The 26005-nt window shown below is 39.7% G+C and overlaps 2 protein-coding genes across 2 annotated transcripts; both read right to left on the reverse strand.

The window, feature by feature from the left end:
• Window positions 1-1476: 1476 nt before the first annotated feature.
• c14h5orf15 (chromosome 14 C5orf15 homolog) lies at window positions 1477-7644 on the reverse strand. The gene is made up of 3 exons (XM_026328747.2): window positions 7333-7644; window positions 3825-4579; window positions 1477-3276 (listed from the first exon to the last, which is right to left on the reverse strand). Exons 1-3 carry the CDS (start codon window positions 7451-7453, stop codon window positions 3142-3144), a joined length of 1011 nt encoding a protein of 336 aa, XP_026184532.1. The 5' UTR covers window positions 7454-7644; the 3' UTR covers window positions 1477-3141.
• Window positions 7645-8961: 1317 nt separating this feature from the next.
• vdac1 (voltage-dependent anion channel 1) lies at window positions 8962-16631 on the reverse strand. Its single transcript, XM_026328836.1, has 9 exons — window positions 16542-16631; window positions 14601-14670; window positions 13396-13445; window positions 12681-12833; window positions 12499-12551; window positions 11960-12187; window positions 11121-11271; window positions 10201-10258; window positions 8962-9738 (listed from the first exon to the last, which is right to left on the reverse strand). The coding sequence occupies exons 2-9, from the start codon at window positions 14665-14667 to the stop codon at window positions 9647-9649; spliced, it is 852 nt and encodes a 283-aa protein (XP_026184621.1). The 5' UTR covers window positions 14668-14670; window positions 16542-16631; the 3' UTR covers window positions 8962-9646.
• Between the last annotated feature and the right edge of the window lie 9374 nt (window positions 16632-26005).

The raw sequence follows: 26005 nt of genomic DNA on the forward strand, positions 1-26005 counted from the left end.
GTGACCTTCACACACTTTTCTGCCTCACACAAACAGAGATGCCAATAAACTAGTTAATATATAATAACTAGAATAACCATCTAACCTTGATATATGTCATTGTACCAAATCATACAGGTTCTAAAGCATCTGAAGCATCTTTGGTCACGTTTGTGACAGAAATAGTCTTATCCCCTCTGACAAAACATCTGCTAGTTGGGAAATTAAATTTGTCTGTTAAATATAATTACAGCTGCAAACCTAAAAGCCTCTTTGTCAATACACTTGAGGTGCTGAACTTTTCTGGTTGCATATTGTTGGAATAAATTTCTTTATGTCATGCATCAGTTTAAAGTCTGAAGATTTAAGCAGGATTTGTTGCTTTCTGACCCGACTTGTTTTACCGTAAGTCTGTGGCACATTAGTACGAATAATTCTGCCGCAAGAGCAAACTGACAGCCATTAGCCAAAGATGTCCAGCCTGGTCTGCCTTTCTTTCTGCTTCCATCTGTCCTGTCCTGTCCTGTTTACCCACTTTAAAAGATAAACATGTCATGATAAACCTTTATACATTTTGCTGTCAGTGTTGTGTGACATTAAAAAGTTCAAATATTAATATTACTTTTATAGCTCAAATTTCTCTTTATTATGCTGATAAGTGATTTGTGTCACACAGAGGAAAAGAAGTGGAAAACCAACAGCAAAATTAAGTTTTTATATGCACAGGCAGCATTTTGATGTGGAGTTACATACACTCATAAGCTCCTGCTGCCTTGTCTCTCACACAGCATGTGGTATGACTCCTCTATCATTCAATTTGCTGAAGAACAAAGCAGAAAATCTGACAACTGAAACACACAGACCTGACTGATCCAGTCATTTGTGTGTGCACACTGCCTCCCTGTGGTCAAGTTTCTCATCCTTCCTTCTGGCAGCCTGACATCAGAATCTGCTTGTTCATCTCAATCACACAACAGCAATCCAAAGAAAAATGATCTTTCAACCTGTTGTGCTACAGCAATTACTTTTTGTTTCAGTCCTTGATTTTGTATTAAAGTTGAAGAACAGCCTGTAATGGAAAAATATAGTCTGTGCACTTTCACTTCTGCTGAATGTAGATTTGTCTCTTCTAAAATCAAAACGTCCTTTCAACTGCCCCTAGCTTTATAAAAAAAAAAAATTTAAAAAAATGTAATAGTGTTTCAGTTCAGTCGGTGACCATCATAATGAAAATATACAACCTCTGAACTTATAATGATCAAAAGAGATGAAAGTAAATCTCTCAGTGAGCAGTGCCCAGTCTGGTTAGTGGTGCCAACACAGTTAAACTGGGCATTCACCACATGAACAGCTGGAGCACAGGCGGCTCCGAGACATAAATACTTTTTTATTCTGGCTCCAAAACATCCACCTGAGGAAGAAAGACTATCTTTTGTTTCAGATTTATCAGCAGAGCTGAACAAACATGATGTATCAATCACAGAAAGAAACCAGGAGGACTATACAATTTGTGCTTTATTGACAAAAAAAGAGATTGTACAGTTTTCTACTGTTGATTGTAAGAGCAGTGTTGATCCATCACCTCAACATATTGCAGCTAGTATGAATGGAAAGTGCAAATAGATTTATCTATTTACCCCCTCTAGACTTCATACACGGACAAAGCAGCTGCAAACAAATGGCAGAAGGCGACAAGAACTTCTCAACAAATACGTGAATACAAATATCTGCCAGTTACAGCATTTCAACTGAAGGCATGAGACGGCAACAGGCAGAAAAAGATGTGGCCGAGTCATGGGTGACAAGACAGCGCGGTCAATTCTGGGTTTACGTGGGGGCTCATGAGAACATTAGGCCATACAGAGTGTGCAAAACATCTGACGAACAGCGTGAACAATCCTTTAAACTGTAGTCTGACAGGAGGTAACTAAAAATGAAAAGTACCATGTAACCCTAAGGGAACACACAGTTTCCTTTTGCCACAATGAAAATGATTGATTAACTTCACCGAAGTCATTAAACGAAGAGGGCAAGCCCCAAGACTTTTTCACAGCAAAATCTGGGCAGTAGTCGAAGAGGTACGTATCTGACAGGTTAAACAAACTAATAACCAAGGAAAAGGTCTGGCAATAAAAGCTTCTCTCATATATTATAGTAGTACATTCTTACCTGAACAATATACAGTGTTTGTGTTCATTTAAATGGCTTGAGCACATGAAGATACCCCTCACCTTAAGAGGACTCACCTTCCTTGACTTAATGCTTAATGTCTATTCATTTCCAGGGATGTTTTTTTTTTAATCCCTTAAGTCACGTAAAAGTTACATAAATTTAAAACAATCTAATTTCTTCCTGTTAGATTAAAAAAAAAAAAAAAAGTTTAATTTTATATGGAACATTAAGTAGTAGTATGACTTAAAAGATTCCCCCAATATTATCTTTTTATTGTATTCAGTAACAGTGAATTTATAATAAAGACCATTTTACTGTAAGTGGTGAATCGTTATTGGAATGGCTGCATATATATAAAAAAATGTATATTCACGCCTAGATTGCTGCTTTATTTGCATACTTAGACCTGCGCAACACAAAAGTACGCACGACACAACAAATGCTTTGAAAGGCAAATGCTTGTGTGCCGATGCTTGGCTAACTGTTTATTAGAGAAATAGTTTGTTAGTCTTGGGATAAATAATCAACTGCTATAATTAAGCATTATATCATGGACTAAAAGATACAGCAGTGAGTAATTCTTCCAAATCATAAATGTGAATATTAAACAAGACAAAAAGGATAACAAGAAGTCGCAGGACGACATAAGGCCAAAACATTCTCAAAAAAAATATATAAGATCCGTAGTAAACCAAAATATTAAATCCCAAGAAGTTATTAATTTAGAAAAAAATAAAAACATTAAAATAATACAAATAAAAGTAACAGAAATAGTGAAATCTCTATGCAGACAAGAAAAAAAAAAGTCCTGAACAAAGAAAAGTTTATCCCCACACAAAACACCCTGGTCTCCTATTGGCCTGTTAAGCAAGAGAAAGCATCAACCAAGCTCCCAGTGAAGCACAGCATGTCGACAACGCCACAGGCCGGGAAGAAAGAAGGCCAGCTGGCTCTGTGCACATCTGGACATATTGCTCTCATGACCGTGGATCAAAAAATGTAGTCTCGGGTCATCTTGAGGGACGGCATGGCCTCGTTGACGTTCTGGTCCAGGCGATGATACTCCACAGTGTTGCGAGAACAAAGGCCGTCCTTCCAGCGGCGACTCTGAGCCAGGAGTAAGATCTGAACAGAAGAAAAGAACATTTCATAAATCCAGATAAAAATCTAAATCATCTGACTCACACACAAGTGCTGATGAAGTAAATGTGTTTCTGGGGCAGCATAGCAAAAATGGTAAGAGTACATAACTGGAATCCTTACTTTTACTTCAGTAAAACCAACGTTTATCAGTATAGCACAGGGGTGCCCAACCCCTGATCCTCAACGGCCACTTCCCTGCTTGTAATCAGCAGTGGACCAGGGTTGGGCACCCTTGGTACTGCATAAAACAGAAAGAACTCATGCCTCTACGGGGGTTATTACATATGGTCATATATTCTACAGCACCTATGGCAAACAGAACAACCAGTATTTTATTCCTAACAAAGACTAAAGTGCTGTGGTACATTGGAAAGCAAAGCTTTTATTTTGTGAGGCTGATTAGAAAGTCACTCTAAACGTTTAGGAAACTTTCACAACGACAACAATAATGTTTTATGCTTTCATAAGGCCGTATGTTATGGAAAAAGAAAACATATAATGTTTTAGGCACTGAATTTTCCAACACTCACCTTCCTCTTGTTGTGATAGGTGATGTAGATAATGGCCACCAGGAAAGCCAGGATGACCAGATGGAAGAAGAAGTGGGAGTCCTCATCCTCTGTGTTGTAGCTGTCCACTCCCTTGTAGTTGGTCACCTCCATCTCGTCTGGCTGCTGCGGCCTGGCCAGAATCTGGTCTTTGCCGTCATAATTAATGCCATTGTCGTCACTGTCCCAGTCGTCTTCGTCACCTCCGTTGTCTTCCTCCTCCGTGGTCTGCAGCAGGTCTAGATCGGTGTCTTGCGAGGTGAACAGGTTCGGTTCGTTGGAGGGTTTGGAGCCAGGTGCTTCAGGTGCTTCTGGCTTTTCTAGCTCTTCTGGTTCTTCTGTGACAGGAGTTGTTGCTTCAGAGGCTTTGGCAGACATGGTGGGGTCTTCCAGAGTAGAGGCTAGAGTGGTTTTAGCAGCTTCATTTGTTGTAGGCTCTGTGTTTTCTTTCATCTTTTCGTTTTTACCATTGTTGTCGGGTTGATCCTGAAAGTTACCATCAGAGGAAGCAAAGACGGTGACACCGTTTTCATGTGTTGGTTCAATGGCTGTTGTGATTTTGTCTTTAGGGGCCTCTGTCTCTGTTGTTGAGGAGGCACTGCTAGCACGTGTTGTAGAGCTGTTTGGACCGTCCAGAGCTGCTGTGCTTTGTTCAGGTGATGAAGGCTCTGTGTGATTTGTTTCCTCGTTCACAGTGGTCATCGTAAGGTTTTGAGAAGTGACTCCCTCCTCATTACCTTTGTTTGCCCAATAAGAGTGGAAGAACAAAACATTACATACATGGTTACAAAAACATGGTCAATGAATACTAATTAAAAGACTTAACCTACCAAAATTTGTATTTTGACCTGGGGAGGTATACTTTACTAATACTTTACTAATGATTTTCTAGGCCTACCAGATAATTAGGTGGCACAGCCAAATTCCAGCTGAATTCTCACTTTCAACCTATTTCAAGAACAACACCTCATCTAAAGTGACAAACTGATATCGCCATCACACTGAGGCAATTTAGGAAATATAATCCATGTTCTTTCATTTACAGATAAATGCACTTTGTTCTGTTTCTACACACGTCCACCATATCACACAACCACACTGTGTGATCACAGCTGGGAAAATGAGCCTGTCCTCCCCCTCACAGACTGCCGTCTAACAATGCCCTTGGGCAAAGCTGTTAACCCTCGAGCTGCCAGGGAAAAGCTGCTGAGTGGACGCTCGTACTTCAACAGCAACGTGTGTGATTGTGTAAAAACGTGATTTCCCTGCAACTGCTGAAAATGACAGACAACGTGCAAAACGTGAGGTATATTAACACGGTGCGTATTATATTATGTTCCAAAGCTTCGGTCAGCCCACCAGGTAATTTGCTGTAATTACTGCATCAAAAACATTTCATTACATGACAGACTTTTTTAACATTTAAGTTTATAAAAGCTAGAGCAGACGTGAGATCTTAACTTCAATAAAATTAGTTAAAAATTTTAATTATCAAGAATCTCCACAGCGAATCAATTCCTGTTGCTTTAAATGACAGCATAAGACACTCATGCATTTAGGCCAGGCTTCCGGAATCAATGACACCCTTTAAATCAACATTATTTCATCCTGCGCAACTAGGAGGCGTTGCTTAGGACGGACCAGGAGCAGAACACTGGGGACCAGAAGCCTGAAGCAAGACATCCCCAAGAGAAGAAAGAGACTATTCATAAACACACGAGCCACGGCTGGCATAAATAATCACTGAACAGGAGATCTTTGTGGCAGTAACAGTTATAAGATTTTCAGAACCTGAGACGGAGCAGCTGAGTCACACACTGAAAAATGTCTTAATATTGACGATGAAGTATGTTTAGAGTACTTCCTACAATCAGACATCATTAACTAGCAATGGGTTATCTTTCTTCACTCTAAATGTTTGGCTCTTTATCAGGTTAAACCTATGTCATACTTTTATGACGCCCAAAATAAACAGCTACTATCTCACTGCTGTGAAATCTACACTAGGACTGGTTGTACTGTTGTATAAGCATCATTCAATGTTTGTATTTCAAATAAACTAAATATTTACCGGATTAGGGGATGATCAGGTTAAGGTAGTGATCCTCCCCCTGTATAAACATGTTTGTTCTCCACACTGTTTTCCACAGGTACAAAACACACAGGAATAAATTCCAAAGGGACATCGGCAGCATAAAGAGGAACATCAGAGGTTATATGTCTCTGAGGAGTTTGTGTTGGATGGTCTACTTATCCACTCATAGACTAAAACACTGGCATGTTCTTATTTATAAGTGTATTTTAGGTCCGACTCCATCGTACCCTCATATGTATATTTGCCAAAAAAAAATGTGAGAAGTTATAGTCTTCGTTCTCAGGATTTGTTTTTACTATCTGTTCCAAAGGTTTCTACTGAACCGGGAAAAAGGGTGTTTAACTTTTCTGCTCCCTCAGCTTAGACCCAATTACAAAATCACCTAAAACACTTATATAAAGTGATTTTATATAATTTGGAAACAGAAACATCTTGGCTGTAGATGTTCTGCCTAATTTTTTTTTTTTAATATATATATAAACTGATTTATTGCTTTTACTAATTGTTTCATGATTGTGTATTTATTTTCTAATTCTTTAATGTTTGTGTGTATGATTATTAATGGCTGGTTTTAGCTTCTGCACCTTATTATTAACAGTCTTGGCCTGGATGCTCTTGTTAAAGACATTTTAAATCTCAATGAGTCTTTCCTGCGTAAATAAAGTTTAAATAAAAATAAAATTTAAACTTTAAATGCTTCAAAAGGTGACGAAAATCCAAACAGGGCTAATGTGTGTGTGTTATACAAGTCATTTCTAGACAAAACATATTACTCATGAAGACTCCTTATCACAATAATACATTTAAAAATAATCTGCTGAGTGATATAAGACATAAGACTGAGAAGAAACAGAGCAAATTTAGAAATAACACAGACTAAGAATTCAACACTGATTATCTCAACAGGTTTTAGCCACTAAAGCGCATAAACTGTTCAAAGTCCATTAATGCAAGACAGATTTTACAGCCTTAGCTGAGGGCCCAGTCCCAAAACAAAGGATTTTATTTAGTGGAGGGTTAATTAGCAGCACAAATGACTGCAGCTCTGGAGACCCGGGGGATAAAAATCACAGACATTTAAACATTTAAATGTTATTTTCTCTGGGGTTACCATAGAAAAGCTCGTGGGTTAATAAACACAAACACTTCCTGTTTAGTTGAATCGATATTTACATTAACCGAATGAGTCCACAAACTTTATGTCGTCAGATCTGAAGCCTTTTTAAACCTTTTAAATCTGAGAAGTGACCTAAATTGTTTTCCGTGTCTTAGCACCGTGTTTCTCACCTGACTCTCGGCTTGTTTCCAGCCAGTTAGCTCGGTTAGCTTTACCCGGTTAGCTCGCTAATTAGCATTCGCGTTAAACGGCCACGTCGTCGTTTAAGTGTGACTTACCTGTGGCGGTGTTTTCTAACGGGGCTGACAGACAACCGCTGGCGAACAGCTGGAGGAGAAAAAGCACAGACAGAGCGCAAAGACTTCTCCGGCTTCGCTCCATCTTCCTGCACGTCGCCATGTTAATGCGTGGTTTACAACGGTTGCACGCAGACGCAATGAGCGGGGTTGCCAGGTTTGAGAGGGTGTTTATCCAGGCGTACAATTAAATAATCGATTGTACTGCATAGTATCAGTGTAATACACTATACAATAGAATAGTATATTACATACCACGATCGGATATTCGCTTTACCAAACAGCTATACCCGCTCCTTTTATGAGAAAAGAGAAATATGTACGTTTTTAGCCGTTTTGTACGATTTCCGAGTGGATTTATGGTTTGTTTGCAAACAACAAATAGCCATAACGATGTCCTCGGAAAGCTTAGGTCCAGTTAAATCTAAAAATGTGTGTATCATCGTATCTGTGTATTCAGATTGGGCTGAGTTTTGAGGGGCACCGAGAAAACCTCCAAATCTGGCAACACGGTGAGCAAGTACGTGATTGTGTGAGTCAGTTTGGGAAAGTGGACGCTTGAGTCACGCTGACACCCTCCAGATGACTTGTCAGGGCTGGATTTCCAGCTGGGAAAAACCCAGTTTACTGTGTGGACGTTGTCTGCACATCACAACAAATATTATTGTTTATAGTGTCTGGTCCACAAAGACCAGAGGGACTAGGGTCCAGGTTGTGTGATGTCACAACTGTGGTCTTGGTTTCACTTTTTAAAATGAAACTCAACTTGAGAATGCTGAATTCTTTCAATCAAATACATATGAATGCCTTAAATAAATAATTGTATATAAGGTAAACAGATTTAAAAAAGAATTACAAATAAATTATGGAAAGCAGAGAAAAAGAAAACTGTAAATTTAAAGATGAAAAGAACAGGACCTAAGGTAAGAATTTTAGACAAATTAAGGTTTAAACTAATTTCTAATTATTTCAATTAAAATAGTTTCAGTAACTGACCAAGTAAAACTGAGTTAATTTATTTCATTCACTGTAAATATTTGCTTTTGCTCTAATAATTTAAAGCTCATGAAATTGTTGTATGCTTTTGCCACAATTAAAATTGAAGTTTCTGCTGTGAATTAAACAAACCACTTGGCCCAGAGGGCCCGAAATTAAAATTAAATTAAAAATCAAGATAAGTTATGCATTTGTCTGCTTTAAATCAGAAATCAACTGTTTTATTCAAGTGTTTTCACAAATTTTAAATAACCATGGACTGGATGGTGCTAGAATTATAACATTAAATCACAAAAACTGGGTGAACTGGTTCAATATGTTCTTTATTTCTGGGAAAGACAAAATTGTCCAACACATTAAACATGACTCCCATAACCACTTGTGGAAGACTACCAGTTCCTGTCCACTGTAGTGTTCTCATACAGTGTGTTTATTTTCCAATCCCTTTTCAAAGAAATACTGTAACTCTTATCCAGACGACTTTAAACTGTGTGCATAATTCATTTCATTGGCTGGACCAGGAAGGATTGACAGGTCTTTGCCTTTGTAAGACTTCACAGGTGGAATAAACTATTTAAGACCATGAATAAAATAACTTGCTTTTTGCTATATGTAACAAAAGTCATAATCCACACCAAATACACAGACACAGAAGACAAGTGAGACAAAAACACAGAATGTACACATTGGGGTGTAGTGTCTCCTGGAGCTACTGACAGCTCCCTACATCAGGGACAACTAACCCTTCTGAAGGTCTCTGGTGCAGAAGTGCTCAAATAAATCTTGTACCACTACACCTTTTAAGAGAGGAGTGCTTACTGGCACTATGCAATTTCGCCATCTGGTGGTGTAACAGTTCAACTGTACAGTAACTGCGTCAAGCCCCTTCTGTATTTTGGGCCCATCTAGTTTTGATTTTCCCTTTTAGCTGAATTGGAAAGCAGAGACACAAATTAAAGCATGTTAAGAGAATGACAACGCGAGGCCAGTGTGAATGTACTCAAGGCTACTTTTCCCTTGAAAACTACACTATTCAAGATAAAACCTGCTTTTAAACCTTTTGTAATTTTGTTCTGAACTGGGCTTTACATTTTCAAAATATAATATTCCCTTGAAATGGTCCTTTAAAATTGGTAACCACTGTAACCTTTATGTTGTCCTGCTCACAGATGTAGCACGTCTAGGGGTAACAGGGGTTTTGTGAGAGCTAGCTAATCAAGGATTTGGATTTTGTTTTTTTCTTTTGGTGAAGAATACGTGTGTGGGCTGGGAGGACTATAAGGGCGACTGACTCATCCACCTATGCCTGGAACTCGAGGCCAAGACCAAGCTTGTGGCCACCAGCGTTGATGTTCTTGCCATCGAGAAGAGCAGATAGTGTCAGCTTGATGCCTGCAGAAACACAGTCAAGTGAATTGAGTAAATAATATTTCTTTGTAGTTTCACTCTCCAAACATTACACAGGGCTCGTACTGAACCTGACTTACTGACAATCCCACCTCTGCACCTCTTGTCAACTTCCCTCCAGCAATAAATGTCAAACTTGATGTTTCTGTGATGTGTGTTGCTACTGTTTTTTATCCCTCTGGAAAGTTGTCATACAGTTCGCAAAGATTTAGTCAAAAACTTAACTAGGGAGCCATAATTTGATCTAGGTGAACAGCTTGAATGTCTCTATTGCAGTTATTGAATAATTTACTTTCAGTGCCCAGCTAAATTCCACTGCTCCAGTTATGACCTTATCCAAATGTTGAAAATCATTGTTTACTGAAATTTGGTGCGTAACATGAAAATGGGTGGTGTTTTGGCATGTTCCTGCAGAGGACACCTCAGTTACAGACAGACTGCACTCACCTGGCTTCAGAGTCTGAGTGTAGCCCAGACCGACGAGGCTGGAGTTGTTCACCTTGGCCTGATGATGAAAAATAGTAGAAAAAACATTTATTGTGCCACTTTTGAGTAATTTCTCACCCCCTCCAAATCAAATCTTCTTCTTCTTTTCCTTTGGGCTGCTCCCTTCAGCGAATCATCTGCCTCCATTTAACCCTATCCTCTGTATCCTCCTCACCCACACCAACTATCCTCATGTCCTCCTTCACTACATCCAAGAACCTCCTCTTTGGTCTTCCTCTAGGCCTCCTTCCTGGCAGCTCTAACCTCAGCATCCTTTTACCAATGTATTCACTGTCCCTCCTCTGAACATGTCCAAACCATCTCAATCTGGCTTCCCTGGCTGTTTCTCCAAAACATCTAACATGAGCTGTCCCTCTGATGTCCTCATTCCTGATCCCATCATCAAATATCATCAAAAACTAAAATCTGATTCATACTGAGCTGTGAAACCGATACTGCGATTCAACCATGCCACCACTAAAACAGTTTCGCTTCAAAATGGGCACATCATTAACATGTTGTAAACACATACATACACTTACAGTAATCATTCACACTAATTGGCTCGACTGCTAGTGGGACTTAGCGACTAATGTAATAGACAGGACTTCATTAGTCTGGGCTTTTCCATAGCAGACAGACTCCTCCCATTGGCCATTTTGGCCTGGGTGAGGCTTCTCCCCAAGTAAATGCAATGCATTCACGAGACTTGTATCCAAGTTAGTCAGCCAGACAGGACATGCAGCAAAGACACTAGCCCAGATGTGAAAGGGGCAACATGAATTAATGACACCAGAATGTATCAATAAGAAAATGGTTTCACAGACAGATGCACAACATGACACCACACACTACACCTAAACTACTACTTCAGTACTCACAGAGAAGGATGCATCAGAATCAATCTGATACTTGGCAGCAATGCCAAAGCGGGTGTTGCTGTTTCCGGCAGTCCACGCCAGGTTGACAGCAGTCTCCAGCTTGTCATTCACCTTCTGGTAAATGGAGCCACCAAACTCAGTACCATCATTTCTGAGGAGAAACAGTGAATTGGATTGTAAGTAAATATTACTGCAGCATTAATGTGTTTCCCCACAGGTGATATTTTCTTAACTGACAAATATGGCTTTGTGTTTTGTAAACAGATGATGCATATCTGTTAAAGACCTCCTCAGACGGGTTCACTGCACTCAGATAAAACACACTGTGTTACACACTTGATCCGACCTCACATTATCACTACAGACTGAATCAGGCAGGCCAAGGGCACAGCAGGAAACAAGACTAACACTGTGCCCTGATCTTCCCTCCTTCGGTCTGTTTGTCTGGCATTACCTCGCTCTGCTTTTTCACCAAGAATCTTAATGCCTTCAAACCTTTCACTCCATCTCACATACAATATAGTAAATCCCATCACCTGGGTGTAAAAATAACTGCCAGGCACCTGGACACTCGGCACACAGCCAGACAGACGGGAAAACAGAGTCTGAAGGTGTTTGTCTAGTCAAGGTTAATCGTCTGGACTTAAGGGTTTGAGTTCCCAGCCTGTTACTCAAGTTATAGTATACGCTCATTGTCCTCTCTGCCTTAACTTTGAATTTTAAAATCCACAGCACTGTGGTTACAATATACCAGACCGATCATACGGTGACACTTTACAAAGATGTGGAGAAGCACCATGTGGATAAAACTGTCTATCTGCTGCTTCATGTTGCCTTACACATTTGTATGGAGCTGGAATTCATCAGTCTGGAATCCAACTGTAAAGTTGCTCTGAGTGATCCTATTCCTGCCGGCCTCAAAGGTCGTCTGGTAGCCGGCCAGCCAGCCCTCGTAGCCCACCACCGCAGCGCCATGGATGGCTGTGCCATTGATGTCGTAGTTAACGTCACAGCCAATGTTGATATGGTCGCATTTGTAGCCTGTCTTGATCTTGCCACCCTTCTTGCTAGAAAGACATAGAGGAGAGAGTACAGACCATTAATGTCGAGGTTTCCCACAGCTAAAAACATCCCAGGGCTGTGACCCTGAACTTAAAAAACTAAAATGAAATCAGGGCTCTACACTGAAACTATGAACTCAAACATACAACCTTTTTCAGGGACTGTGAGACACGTTGCCTGCCAGTTGCTAGCTGCTAGCTAGAAAGTAAACAGTATATATAACGATGTGTGAAGATTAACAATAATACACGACCAGCCCTCCTTCCACTAAACTCCTGATTTCTTACTAAAATTATCATCACTGAACTGGCCTTACCCAGTGTTTGGTGAGAAGGAGGAGTCAAATGTCAACTTCAGGCCCTTAGCCAACTGTAGAACAATAAGAACAATATCACAACAATGCCAATGCCATGTTAATGAATTCCTAAGTAATTAAATAATTCTTTGGCCAAAAACAGCCCAAATCATTTTTTAAACATGTTTTTCTTCGTCACAGACCTGGTCTTCCAGGGTAATCTCAGTCCCCAGGGTGTTGTCTGTGTTCCACTTCTCTGTGAACGTCAGTCCATGCTCTGCCCACTTGTACTTGGTCTCCAGGGAACCAGCAACCTTGCTGGTCTCAGTGTTGGCAGAGCCTGTGCTGGTGAACTCCTGTAGATAAAACAAATATTGAATGGATAATCAATACAAGAATATATTTCCATTTGGTCTTTACACAGGGTTTTCAACAGTGATGCAGACCAAAATCTAGTTAGTCATTGATTTGACCAATGACTAAGACCATTGATTTCTGAATTTCTTGACATGTTCCTGAACTTCCTATTTTGGTGATTAATTAGTATTATTATATGTAGGCGGAAGAGTCGCAGGTGTTTACCTCAGTCTGGGATTTCCACCTGAACTAACTAAAAAGCATGAGGTTGCATTTACAAGGCCAGAAATCAACTTGGTTAAAACAAAACATGGCAGGAGTTCACATGCAGTTGTACAGATCCAATTCTCTTTATGAATACTATAAAAGAGAACATTTTCTTTACACTCTTTTTAAACCCATATCTGTCAGGTTGCAGAAAGCCAGTGCGCCCTGGCAGCATTCAGGAGATCAGATAACCAGCTTGTTCATCACCAGCCAAGAGCCTGTTAAGGTATAATAAGATGGCTGCAGTCTGGAGAAGCAACTCTGATAATCTGATAATTCCTGGCAATGACTTACCAATCCATTCTCAGACTTTGTTTTCAAGTCCAGCTTGATGAGCCCGAAGCCTGAAACAGACGATATTTGATAAAAGATCAAAATGAATCTGGATGAACACACAAATGTTAATAAAATGAAAACCACTATAGAACATCTTGTTGACAGCCCCCACAACAAGTTTAGCTGTAAAGCCAATTCTGTTTGTCCTTACCATGCAAAACCTAAGAACCCCTTTAGATACTTCACAACTGATTAAATCACATCATCGAATTAGTATTTAAAGTTATATGTCACTGACTGAATGCATGTATTGATTTGATGTAGGTTCTGTAAAAGCTTTTCAGCTGTTAGTTTTGAAGAATCAGTAGAAAGCTGATTAAAAATATCATGGCTTGAGCCCCATTCCTGGCTCTACTCAGAATCACAGCCATCTAGCAATGATCAGATCATTTTGATATGATTCTTCCCCTTCACTAAACCGACAGACAGACAGACAGATAGATAGTTTATTCATCCCCCATGGGGAAAATTCATGCATCACTCATCACTGTCAACCTATAGTCAACCTTTTCCCACCCTATAAAACTGTCACCACTTTAAGATTAAGCCTTCATTGAAACCTGTGAATAACAAAGATTCAGTCTTCATGGTACATATCTATCTGCTGTATCCACCAGGTATTCCCTAGATATTAAGAGGACATCTTTCAGTAAACAACTGTCTGTATACACCAAACAGACAGCAGGGACATCCAGGCTGTGCACGCTGCCTCAGTGTGTTCAGCTAGTGGTGAGCTATTAATAGTAACACTACCTGGTATTTATCGCTTTTATTTGGCATTCTGGTGCCCACTGTGCTGTATGCTTAGGCTGGATTTTAACACTCCCTAAAAGAAAGTGTGGCAATGAATCTTGAAAGAAATCTCCTCAGTTACTTCACAGCATAAAACAAAAAAGAAGGTGCTGTTCCAGTGTGATAAACCACTACGTATGCCTTTCACTAAAAATGATTTAAAAAAAAAAAAAAAATGAAGATGCTTTGTTTTTTACTCAGTGGTCTTGATTTAGAGATGAGCACCTAGATGCTACTTCTGGCAACTGGAAGAGCTTACTAATGCTGTCCACTACAGCAGCAGAGTTATTTCTCTCTATCAAAATAAACTGACGGAGGCTTAAAGTCATACAGCTGAAAAACGTGAATATGACTTGATCCTTGGAGCCTACCGTATCCCTTGGTGAAAACATCCCTGGCGGACTTTCCAAGATCGGCGTAGGTGGGAGGTACAGCCATTATCTGCAAAGCAAAAGAGGACAGTCAAAGCTCTGCCTAAGAACAAGGACGAGAACAAAAAAATAAATAAACAAAAAACCCAGCAGCAGCTCTGAAAAGTAACATCACTGCTCTGCTCCCCTCGCTCTGTGTCACAACTATCAGACAGAGTCCACAGTAGCACAGCAGAGGGAAAGAGACTGCAGAGAAGGAACAGTGAGATGTTTCAGGGCAGAGAGCAGTTCTGCTGAAAGATGAATGCGAGAGTAACTGGAGGTGACAGATGGACAGAAAAGGCACAAATCTGATGAAGGCATTGCTGATATTACAGGGGCCGGCTTGTATACACAACCACCTCTGGCATTAGCTGCCCATTTCCAGGTCTTTGTGTTTCATAGACATTCAAAATAAAAGCTTTGCAGATACATTATATCAGCACATTATTTCCCCTATGGTCCTTCTGTTTAAAGTTAATTCATAGTTTTGGCACTTCCATTATTCCACTCAAAGTGATGTTTCAAAGTGAAACGTGCCAAGTTTAGAAAGAAAAACAAAGAGGCCCACAAGCACAAAGCAGACCCTTTGCTAACCCTTTGGGTGGCTGCTCTCATGTGAGTGCACCTCTTTGTCCTTCACTTTCCTCAGCAGCCTCTTTGTGCAAGTCATGTATTTCATCATTGGCTCCATTTTTCAATAGCACAAAGGTTATCAAGGTACAGAAGGCCTGCTGATAACACACGTGCATATTGACAGTAGACAAGCAGGTATAGAAGCAGTTTAGCAAGAAAAATGTGACATTAGAAAGTATAATTTCAACAAATACATTGCTATAGTTCGACTGTACCAGTGTCTAATCCCCAATGGTGCTGAACTTCTATTTCAACATTCATGTGCAATTCATGTGCATTCAATAAAGTTTATGAACGCCACACCTTTAGACAAAAACCCCACCCTTTTACTCAGTTATGAGATTATATCTAGTTGTATCTACTACATTCTGTCATCAACACCGTCTTTCTTTCCTCCTCTGGGCCAACACTGCAAAATCAGCACTGACATAACAGATATCGGTCTATCCCTGTCATATTTTAGCCATCCCAGCCCATGCAAACACACACACACACACACACACACACACACACACACACACACACACACACACACACACACACACACACACACACTCTCTAAGGCTTTCACACATGGCCACAGGCTGAGATGTCAGAGGCCGCAGAGGACAAACCTCTGTAAGGCCCTGTGAGTGTGATGTCCTGGGGTGAGCTTTGATGGTTTTAGATTGGAAATAGCTTTATATTTATACGCACCAACCCATTTTTTAAATGAAGGCACCAAACCCATACTGCAATTACTTCAAACAAGCCTTAGCATTTAGCTCAGTGTGGGCTCTATCACTGCCCTTCAGCACCACCTAAGTTGTAGCAAATTCACGAATAGTCCTTCTCTTGAGTGAGAACAGCCTCTGAGTTTTTAAGGCAGATTCTCTCTGCCCTCGTCTGCTAACAGATTAGCATCAAGCTAGCTAGTTTCAAAAGGACAAGTTCTCCAGAGACGTTACTTTCACGTTTTAGCAAAGAGCCCGCTGAGTGAATGTGTCAGGAGGGTAAAAACCGTGACTGAGAAAAGCTTCATTATAATCTGGTCCCGAATAACCGCAGACCCCTGTCCAATGACCGCACCGCAGGACATTAGCCACCTAGCTAACAGCGGTTGGCCTAGCATCCCTGCTGCCGGCCGAACTGCATCCCTCTCCGGTTATAAACGGATGGATGAGTCGGGCAGCACCGGGAGTCAGAGTCCGCCGGCTGACAGCGGTGACAGCAGCTGTACGGTGAACGTCAGGTGAGCTGATTTTAAGCACAAGATTTCTAACTTACCTGTGCGTCTCAGCCCTGACCGACAAGGAGCTCGTTAACGGCACAAAGCGAGGAGAGAGGTGGCGCAGCGGCACGTACGAGTCACGCAAACGGCAGCGCCACTACGTCATCAAACAAAGATACAACATTCGATCACAACACCAAGATAGTTCCCGCCCACAGAAGAGAAAGGCTAAAAAAAAAAAAACACCGAAGGAATAAATTAAAAAAGATGATTCACACCTGGTTCAACTTTCCAGCATCGGTGAGGAAGAGCCGACTGTTCCCACACACATTTAGCACTGGCACTGTACCCTGTCTTAGTATTTGCGTTTACTGCTACTTATACTGCACGACATTTCAGAGAGAAATTTAAAAAGTAGTTAAATATAATTTCACCTCAACCAGCTGCATCAACAAAATGTAGCTATTATTCTTTGCTAATAAATCACAATAATAATCAAGTAATGTAATAAATGAACCAGATCATTGTAAAAAACCTAACATAGTCTTCCTGTATTTTCCGTGAGGATTAAGTGCATTGCAGCTTGTTATTACTGCAGGTGTTATTACTTTACACAATGATATTAAACGTCACCCACTACTAAAGTTTAGCACATCAACTCAACTGAATTTTACTTTAAACCATAAAGTAAAATATTATGAAGTAAAAATGTCTGTCCTATAAAAAGTCATCTGAATTACTGCCTAAATTTTCATCTCCCACTTCTGCCACGAGTTAAAAACGTAAACGTTTTATATGGCACAATTTACATGCTCTCGTTGCGGTATTCTCTTTGGTAGGGGCTCGGTGTCACCTTCACGCAGGCGCATTTCACACCGGTCGCACGCAGTTGCCTCATAATGGCTTATTGAAAGAGAGACATTAACAGCAGACTGCAGATCAGCTTTCTACACCTTCACTGTGCATATTATCCGATCATACAATTCAAGCAAACCGTCCAGGGACAGCAGAGACACCTGGACAGAACACAGAGGATGTTGACCTCTGCTGTTTTATGATGAAAATATTTCTCTCCCTGTAATCAGTGGTGGAATAAATCCTTATTTAAATGGCTACCGCAGTGTAATAACAGGTTACTCTTATAAAAACCTTTAGTCCAAATTTTACTCAAGTACAAAAGTATTAGAAACCAAATATACATGAATGACCAAAAGTAAAAGTGTAGTAATACACATTTCACATTAATGTAAATCATGTCTGCTACTTCCTACAATTTAGAGACATTGTTATTTTTCAAGGGAATATTTTACCTTAAAAATATATTTGCAGCTAGCAATTAATGAATCAGTTATAGCACTACAACAATAAAATTTATATATATGACAATAGAACTCATTCAGCATTATTTCCCTGTTTAATTGTGTCAGATCACCATTACAAAAATATCAGATTTAAAATGCAAGGGAGAAGCTTTGTCCCAGCTAAAATTGTATGTAAATTAACTTCATCTTCCCTCAGCCTGCTGGTTGTGGATGCAGAGCTGGGCTTTGACATGTTTTGCAGTTTTGCTTAATTTCATGTGCAGGATTTCGCAGAAACACAGCGGTGTGGTTGTGTTTAGGGAACACTGCCAAAACCCGAAGGTGCTTCCTTTGCAGCGGGTACAGCTGGCAGCAGAAAGAACACGAAGACACACTTCACACTGCACCTTTTTCCTCCATGAATAATTTCATCTCTGTTTTCGTTGATATTTGATCACTTCTAGTTTTTGTCAATAAACAGTGAAGACTTTGAATGTCCTTTTCAAGATACCAACATATTGCTTTTAATTATATGACAGAATGGCTGAATTAATGAAAATTCAAAGCAGTGATAAATAAGAGCAGTCTCTGAAATCCCCAGATATTAAAACAAGTCAAGAACTTGTTCAGGAAATAATAATTTGCCACCAACCAAACGTCGTGTGAGTCTGTGGCTGGTTTATCTCTCTGTTCTGTCAAAAGTGTGAGGTAAAAAAAATCATCACATGTTTTCTACTTTCTAAACAGGGGAAACGACTGTGATCATTAAAGAAATTGTCAGTGTTAGTTTTAGCCAGTAGATGTCAGTGTTGGTAAGAATCAGAAAAGGTCTCTAACGTTAATTGTTCATATTTCAGAGGTGAATGTACTGTAGCTTCGCAGCAGACCAGCTCTGTTTGTTTTAAGAATTTCTAAACATGAATTCAGTCAATTATTCACAATGTAATCTATGAAATGTTTCAGCAACTTCTTAAATGTAAAGGTTTAACTTTTCATTTTGTTTGCTGTTAAAATTAATTTGTAAACATTTAGAATATATATTTTATAATTTTGTTTTTTCTGTTTATTTTAATAGATTTATAGTGATTTGCTTCATGAAACGTATTTAAGCTGTACATAAAACACTGAACTAGTATTGTCACTAAAATGTAGTGTTTTGCAATATTTTTCCTTCTACACACACACACACACACTGAACAGGACATTCAAAGTTTCCTCTCACATGCTAAGTTTCATTACTTTTTGCTTTATTTGAATGCTTCCAATTTAGGTCATTTATTTAATTAAACTCTCAACTGCAAGTGAAATATTCTGCTCAGAACCATTTGTCAAAGAGCCTGCATTTACTTGATTCTCTATGGGAAAGGATTAACATGCTAAATATTCAGTTTACAAGATTAACTTAGAGAGAACGTCAAAGCCAAAGACTTTTTATCACTTGCCAGGAGGACTTTATATTGAAGATGTATTTTCTTAAGTATATTGAATATTCAATATAGAGAAGATATAGACGTAAAGTAACTTTTTCCTGTGACAAGCTACAGAAAGAATTATCAGCTTTAAAAACTTCAAACAATGCTGGTTGGCTTTACTACAGACTTTAAGTTTTTTAGGACTGTGGTTTTCAACAGAATTTGATGCAATGTCATTTAATTTCATCAAAGTGTTTTGATGAATCTAATGTTTTCAAGATATACTGAATATAGCTATGATGGAAAACTGTGTTTAATAACATTAATTAAAGTCTCAATCACAAACAGCAAAGCTCATAAAAAAAGAAGCTGTCCAATGATGGATGAGAAGAGATAGTTCATCGTTTACTCCCCCACCAACATCCACAGCTTGTTGTCATTAAACAAACACATTTAACTTATTTCCTGATGTGTGTTTAGAAGTTTCCATCCATGTTTTATGTACTTGCATCACTGAATCTCAAATAACATTTAATCAACAACTAGTAACATGTTTGTCGCCCGTCGGTCGCCTTCACAGGCAGCCAGAATTCATTTCTAGATTATCCTCGAGTCATATCTGGATGCTCTGCTTTCATCCCTCGAGCTTCAAAGCCGACGCTACGCTCACTTCAAACAGCCGTCACCGAGTGCCAATCATATCCCACTCCAGAAGACAACAAACGCTACAGAAAATGTTAATCAACCCGGGCTTAGCATCACCAAAGTAAATAAAATAAACTGTAAACAGATGCTATAATTTGTGACATATGGATAAATAAGACAGCATGTTATATTTCTCTTCTTAATTCTGTGGTTCACACAGAACTCCTCAACTTCTTCCATTTTCCTCTTTCCCATCCATCCATCCATCCATCCATCCATCCATCCATCCATCCATCCATCCATCCATCCATCCCAAACTCTCTCTTGTGAGTCAGTGATTTCACTGCATGCTGCTGCTTTTTCCAGCTGAGAGTGGAAGTCATAGCACAGTGCCTGGTTAATACAGGAGTATAAATCACTTTGCTCCATGTCCCTGCCTTCAAACAGTCCGAGACCAGTAACCTTTTTACCTTCGTCTCTTAGGATCAAGTGCCACGTTCGGGGCAGTTAGAAGGTTTTTGTAAAAGATTTAATGGTTCAAAGTTTCCACTCCCTCAAATTAGGAGGGATTTCTGAAACAGTGAAAGTGATGACAGGCCCAGATGAATGAAAAACTCCCTTGTTCAGTTGCTGAGCACAGTCCAAACATGTCACAATAACTACTGATGCTTTGCAATTTGGTTTTCATGGCACGAACTGGTCACTTTCATTGTGAGACAAGAAATATTTGTGCTATTCAAGAGTCATAAATATTACGACAAACTCTGCAACTGGACCGTCATTGTGTGAGAATACGGACTAAATCAAAGGGTTTGAATAATTGTTATAATTAAGTTAAATTAAGTAAATAAATCATGTATATTTGCAACAGGATTATTCAATGATTAGCACATATACATTTCTGCAGATTTCCTCATAGCCTAGCTGTGTGGTTTACTGTATTTTTATGTATTAAATGAATTAGACAGTTAACTGCAGCTGATAATAAAGTACAGATCCCTCTTTGCTCAGTAGAAATAATCAACCACAACTCGCCAAGTGAAGTCATGTCTGGAAACAGAAACAATGTGAATGTGTTTTGTTGAACAATAAAGATCTGTTTTTTGTTCAGTGTTTCTTCCTCCTGACATTGTTGCGTGTGGTATCACTGCAGCATTGTTCTACCAAAATAAATGGAAAATAATCTGTGGCTTCAAGGACTGTAAAGTTCTATTTATAACATGGAGATAATGGAGAAAAAGGTGGTTGCTCGGTTATAAAGTTCACTTCAAAGCGGAAAACCATGGGTTTGAATGAACACAACTTAAAAAATACATATATTTGTTTTCCTTTCTTTCCTTTCTTCTTTTTCTAAATGGCTGATGTGATAGGAGAAGTAAGAGATGCATCCTTCCTGTATGAACTTTGGTAAATAGATTGAAGGCATGAAAAAAAATGTCAATACTCAACTGTGGTCAGAGCACAGCAGAGCAGCAGTGACTCATCCTCACTTTGCATGTGTGTGCATGTGTGTGTGTGTGTATGTACGTATGTTTGTATACGCCTGTATGTGTGTGAGAAGAAGAGAGTGTTTGTGTGTGGCGCATTGTATGCAGCAGTTGCAGCGATCTTTATCTCTCATTCATGGCGTCCAAGGAAATGTAGTGTAAGCTGGTTAACAGTCATTTTCTCAGTATCTGTGTGGCAGAGATGTGCTGATAATCACCACCACGTCGCTCATGCAGCCACCTGCTGCCTCGTTCTGTGGAAACTGACATGATGCTGCCCTGTGGTGCTCATGTTGGTTGTTGATCACATTACAATGGCGCATAGTCGCCGTGTGTAGCCTGTGGATTAAACATGGTGTAACTGAATGGGTGAGTGAAATAAGGTGCTTTCACTTACAGATCAAATTATAGATGAAATCACAAGCACGAGCAGTTACATAACCTAAGGCATTTAAATCTTATTCTCAAATAAAAACTTTATAACTTAGTTAAACTTCATCTAAACTTTGTTAATTGCTGCTAAATGTTTTAAGAAAACTACATATGGACTAACCTCTGGTCTGGTGCAAATTTCCCATAAGGCTTTGAAGCTGAAACTACCACAAATGACAGAGCTATAGTGTATGGAGATCACTTTACATAAAACCTTCACCAAGTGACATACAATCCTCCAAATCAGTCCAATTAAAGCCCGTATTTTTTTGCACACAGTGATGAGGAGAAGCTTAACCATGGTATGGAACCACGAGCTTGGCAGCGAAGGGAGCGCTGCGGCCTTGCCAGCACTTTTACCACAAACTATCAAACTGCCACGCCGAGCCTCCTGCTTCACACTGCACCCAGCATCGGTGTGTGTACTGCATACAAGATACTGTAATCAACAAAATTCTCCATATTCTCCCCCTCAGGTGCCTTCGCCAACATCAAAGGAGGTGAAGGATGGTGTGGTATCTCTGTGTGCCTGCGCCTGCCACTGTATAAACCAGCCCGGCTTTCAGCCCCAAGACAGGCGGGGAGCAGCCGAGCAAATTTAATTTCATGACTGCCACGTTGCTACCTGGCAGGTAGGGCTGTGGTTCGTGTGTTTTGGAGGTTTCGCCTGCACCTGGTTAGAAGCTGATCACACCAGATGCCTCTTTAAAAAGCACAGGATCAGATATGAAAATCTATGTCAAAGATCCAAGCTTTTATGATTCTGTAGAGGGCAGAGGTGGAAAAAAGCACCAAAAAGTCTGAATTTGACTGTTTTCTTTGTGAAAATGTAGGCAATTTATAACACTCTTACAAAAAGTAACATTCACTGACCTCTCTAAAAAACAAGCACAAGTGACATTTACCATTAAATGCAACTTTAATTCACATTCTGCTCATCAACAAAAAGCCTGATTTAAGTAAAACTGTTTCAACAAACTCCTAAAATGAAGTGATCGTCAGTGAGATTAGTTTTCTCAGCTCAGATGATTGACAGTCTGCGGTAACAACACGACAACTGGAACATTTCTGATTTTCCAGTGAACAAGTGCCCCCTGAAACTGATGTCGCTCAGAATTTAGATAAGTTCACTTCAGTCAAACAGAGACGCAAAAACAGACTTTCTCCAGCTGTACAAGTGCACAGATCCGTCTTATTCAAACATTTCTGGTTTTTATCACAAAATGATTTACTTTCACTGAAATAAAAGCAGTTTATGATCTTTTTATAATTTGGGTTTCCACCACTCTGGATATTAAAGTTGGATAACTAAAACCAAAACTGTCCCAAATGATTCAGCAGCTAATTATAAGTAGATCAGAGAATAATACCTATAATACACTTTACACATTAGATCTAGTATCAAACGAATTTTGTCTGATCTGTGTGTTTCTCACCTGTGCAGATCACCGAATGATCTGGTTGGTTTTTGACAATTTGCTCACACATTCAAACTACCATGTTTAATTACTGCAGCGAAGGCCAAAAGAGAGAAGCTCTGCACCGACTGAAAAGCCCTGGCACTGAGCGCCAAGCCCCGAGCTGCTAACCTTGGTGAGCTTTTTGATCCTTGCTTGAATTTCACATGAGAAAAATCACCAAAACTGGCTTTTATCTTCTCTGGAGTGCAGCCAGATACTGTAAAGGCAGATGAATGCTTTTATCACCACCAGACCTCACTACTGTAATGCTTTCTTTTCTAAAAACACTACATAAACTGCAAACGTAGAAGCAGATGCTTCAACAGTTGCCCATTAGTTTTAAGTAACTGGTTTTTAAATCACTCAGCGAGCAAATGCCTGACCTCAAGCTGCCGTTAACAAACTTGAGGTAGTTTAATTTAGTAATGAGTCTTTTTTTAGTGACTGTATTCATTAGATTATTAGTAGAGTACTGAATCAGAAATCCTTCTGCCCTTGCAGTCTTGTACAAAACACATCTGATTGCATTTTTAAAAAATCAACACGTTTTACATAAATACATTTAGTTACGAGGATGTTGTGACCTGTTGATTTGCCAGAGCAATTTCCAAATGAGAGATAAAATATTTGAATCTAAGCTCTTTGTGAAAACCAAAACAAGTTTTCTGCCTTAAATGTGTGTCTGGTCTCACAGTAATGCCTTTATATCACTGATTTAAAGTGTTACGTAAGATTTTTGTTCAATGCTGAAAATTCACCTTAAACCTCAAAATCAGCTCCACTCACAGAGCACAGCTACCTGAGAGGAGGTTACAGTTTGTGATATGGAAGCGATGAAAAGACATTTTCCATTGGGGTGTGTGATCAGCGCTGAGATCTTCCAGTCGTTGTGTAATTCTGCATGTCCTTAAGAAACACACGCCTCAGTGTCTTCACAAAGCACCTAGTGCAGATATGAGGAGCTCTTTCAACTGAGGGAGATGTGAAGAAATCAGACAAAACTGTTGTCTGGGTGTAAACATGATGTTTGTTGAGATGCTGACGGTTAAACTTAAATGCCAGGCCCACCCCCAGCTTGCATTCAGACAACCACACACACACACAGGCTCCTCACCCACCCACTGAAGCACGGACATACGCTCACTAACAGTCACGCACACAGAGAAAGCAGACTCTGTGACCTGCCTCTTTCAACAACAGAAAAACTCTCCATAAACGATGCAAATGTATTTTTCACTTGGCGGTGAATCGATGAACAAGGTACATCCACAGTCTGGTCTGTCAGACCAAGAGAAAAAGAAGCATCCTCAGGTGCAGTCATTGTAACGTGGATGTGGTCAAAAGAAAGAAATCAAGTCAGACCTTATTTGTTGAGCTTCTTTCACACATTCATATGTTTTACACGCTCACATGTTGAGATATATAAAACCACTGCAATGAACATGCATGGGTATGAATGGGTATGAATGGGTTAGTCCTTCACTGTGCAACAACTAAAGGGCTAGTTCCAGACGTCTGCACAGCCCAATTCCTGCACTGCAAGAATATCAGACAAATGAAGATCAGAAAGTCGTAGGGGCATTTTTAGACCAATACTCCCACTGAAGCCTGTTTAAATATTGTAAACAAGGACTCAAGGATCTGTAATTTTACAGCAGGTAATAATGTTAAGTTGTTAGTTTCACACAGGCAGAGAGAAGTTTCCCGTTTTTATTCTCATTTCTGATTGTTTTGCTTTTTAAAAACAGTTGAGTTAAAAATAGAGACAATATTGTTAGTGAGCTCCGGCTCCACTTGGCTCTGCTGCTGTTTAACAAAGTGGAGTTTTTCATCACATCACCTGCATCTAATAAAAATAAACCTCTTAGAGCTTCATGAGAGACCACCACTAAGTCCATACAATGATTTCTGCATTTTGCAGTATTTTTACTCAGCTAGTTTATGGCAAAGGTTGAAGCCAACAATCTATGTGGGAATCATTTCGGCGTCTGCATGAATCAATTGTCCCAAATAACCAAATTTAGCTAAATCATTTAAGGCCTGTCTTAACTTTTCCTTCCTAACTCTAACCAGAAACATTCGTCCTTATTGTAGATAAACACCTCAAAGCAGCGAAACTACAAAAGGAAAAATGATAAAAATGAGTTATGAGGGTTTAAAAGAATACATTAGTCTTTCTCATGGTTTCCTAAATCACAAAGAATCAAGACGGTTTCTTATTTCACAGCAAAAAGTTATTTTAATTACACGTTATGACAGAAGTAATTCACACAGACAAAGTCACGTCTCTGTTCATTCAGGCTTCATCAGCTGTGATACAGCACGTTATTATCTTCCAGCTCACATAACGAGAACAGACCAGCACTGATTTTCCTTGATCTCACTCACTTTATTTCTAATGATGTAACCCTAACCTCAAACTCTCTTGCTCTTCCCAGACAAATACATTTTGTCAATCACAAAACCCCAAATGAAGCTCTGACACAGAAACGTTCAGTTCCTCAACATCTCTACTTCATCGGGACATTCACATCAGTGCCAGTTTCGCCAGCTCTCAGCAGAAGCCGCATTATGAAGCGTTTCAGATTGTTTTCTGTGTGTGTTTGTAACGACCACGAGTGTCGGGATACATGCGGTGACACATTTGTCGCCATCGCAGCCAGGGCCCTGTAATCTTCCCAATCAGGAAAACCAGAACAAATTGGGTTGTGGAGCATTTCCAGTGTGCCATCACAATAAATCACCGTCATGGGTACATGGACACTCTACAACAACAGCGCCTG

This window comes from Mastacembelus armatus, chromosome 14 (genome assembly GCF_900324485.2).
Source record: "Mastacembelus armatus chromosome 14, fMasArm1.2, whole genome shotgun sequence".
In the NCBI taxonomy this organism is placed as follows: Eukaryota; Metazoa; Chordata; class Actinopteri; order Synbranchiformes; family Mastacembelidae; genus Mastacembelus; species Mastacembelus armatus.

Excerpts from the sequence above, each read along its gene's own strand:
- vdac1 (XM_026328836.1), bottom strand. The coding sequence starts at position 14,667 with ATGGCTGTACCTCCCACCTACGCCGATCTTGGAAAGTCCGCCAGGGAT. Across the intron at positions 13,446-14,600 it reads TGTTTTCACCAAGGGATACG|GCTTCGGGCTCATCAAGCTG; the intron begins GTAGGCTCCAAG and ends CGTCTGTTTCAG. Across the intron at positions 11,272-11,959 it reads TTCCAGCTCCATACAAATGT|AAATGATGGTACTGAGTTTG; the intron begins GTAAGGCAACAT and ends GTTTCTCCTCAG.
- c14h5orf15 (XM_026328747.2), bottom strand. The coding sequence starts at position 7,453 with ATGGCGACGTGCAGGAAGATGGAGCGAAGCCGGAGAAGTCTTTGCGCT. Across the intron at positions 4,580-7,332 it reads GTTAGAAAACACCGCCACAG|GTAATGAGGAGGGAGTCACT; the intron begins GTAAGTCACACT and ends GGGCAAACAAAG. Across the intron at positions 3,277-3,824 it reads CCTATCACAACAAGAGGAAG|ATCTTACTCCTGGCTCAGAG; the intron begins GTGAGTGTTGGA and ends TCTTCTGTTCAG.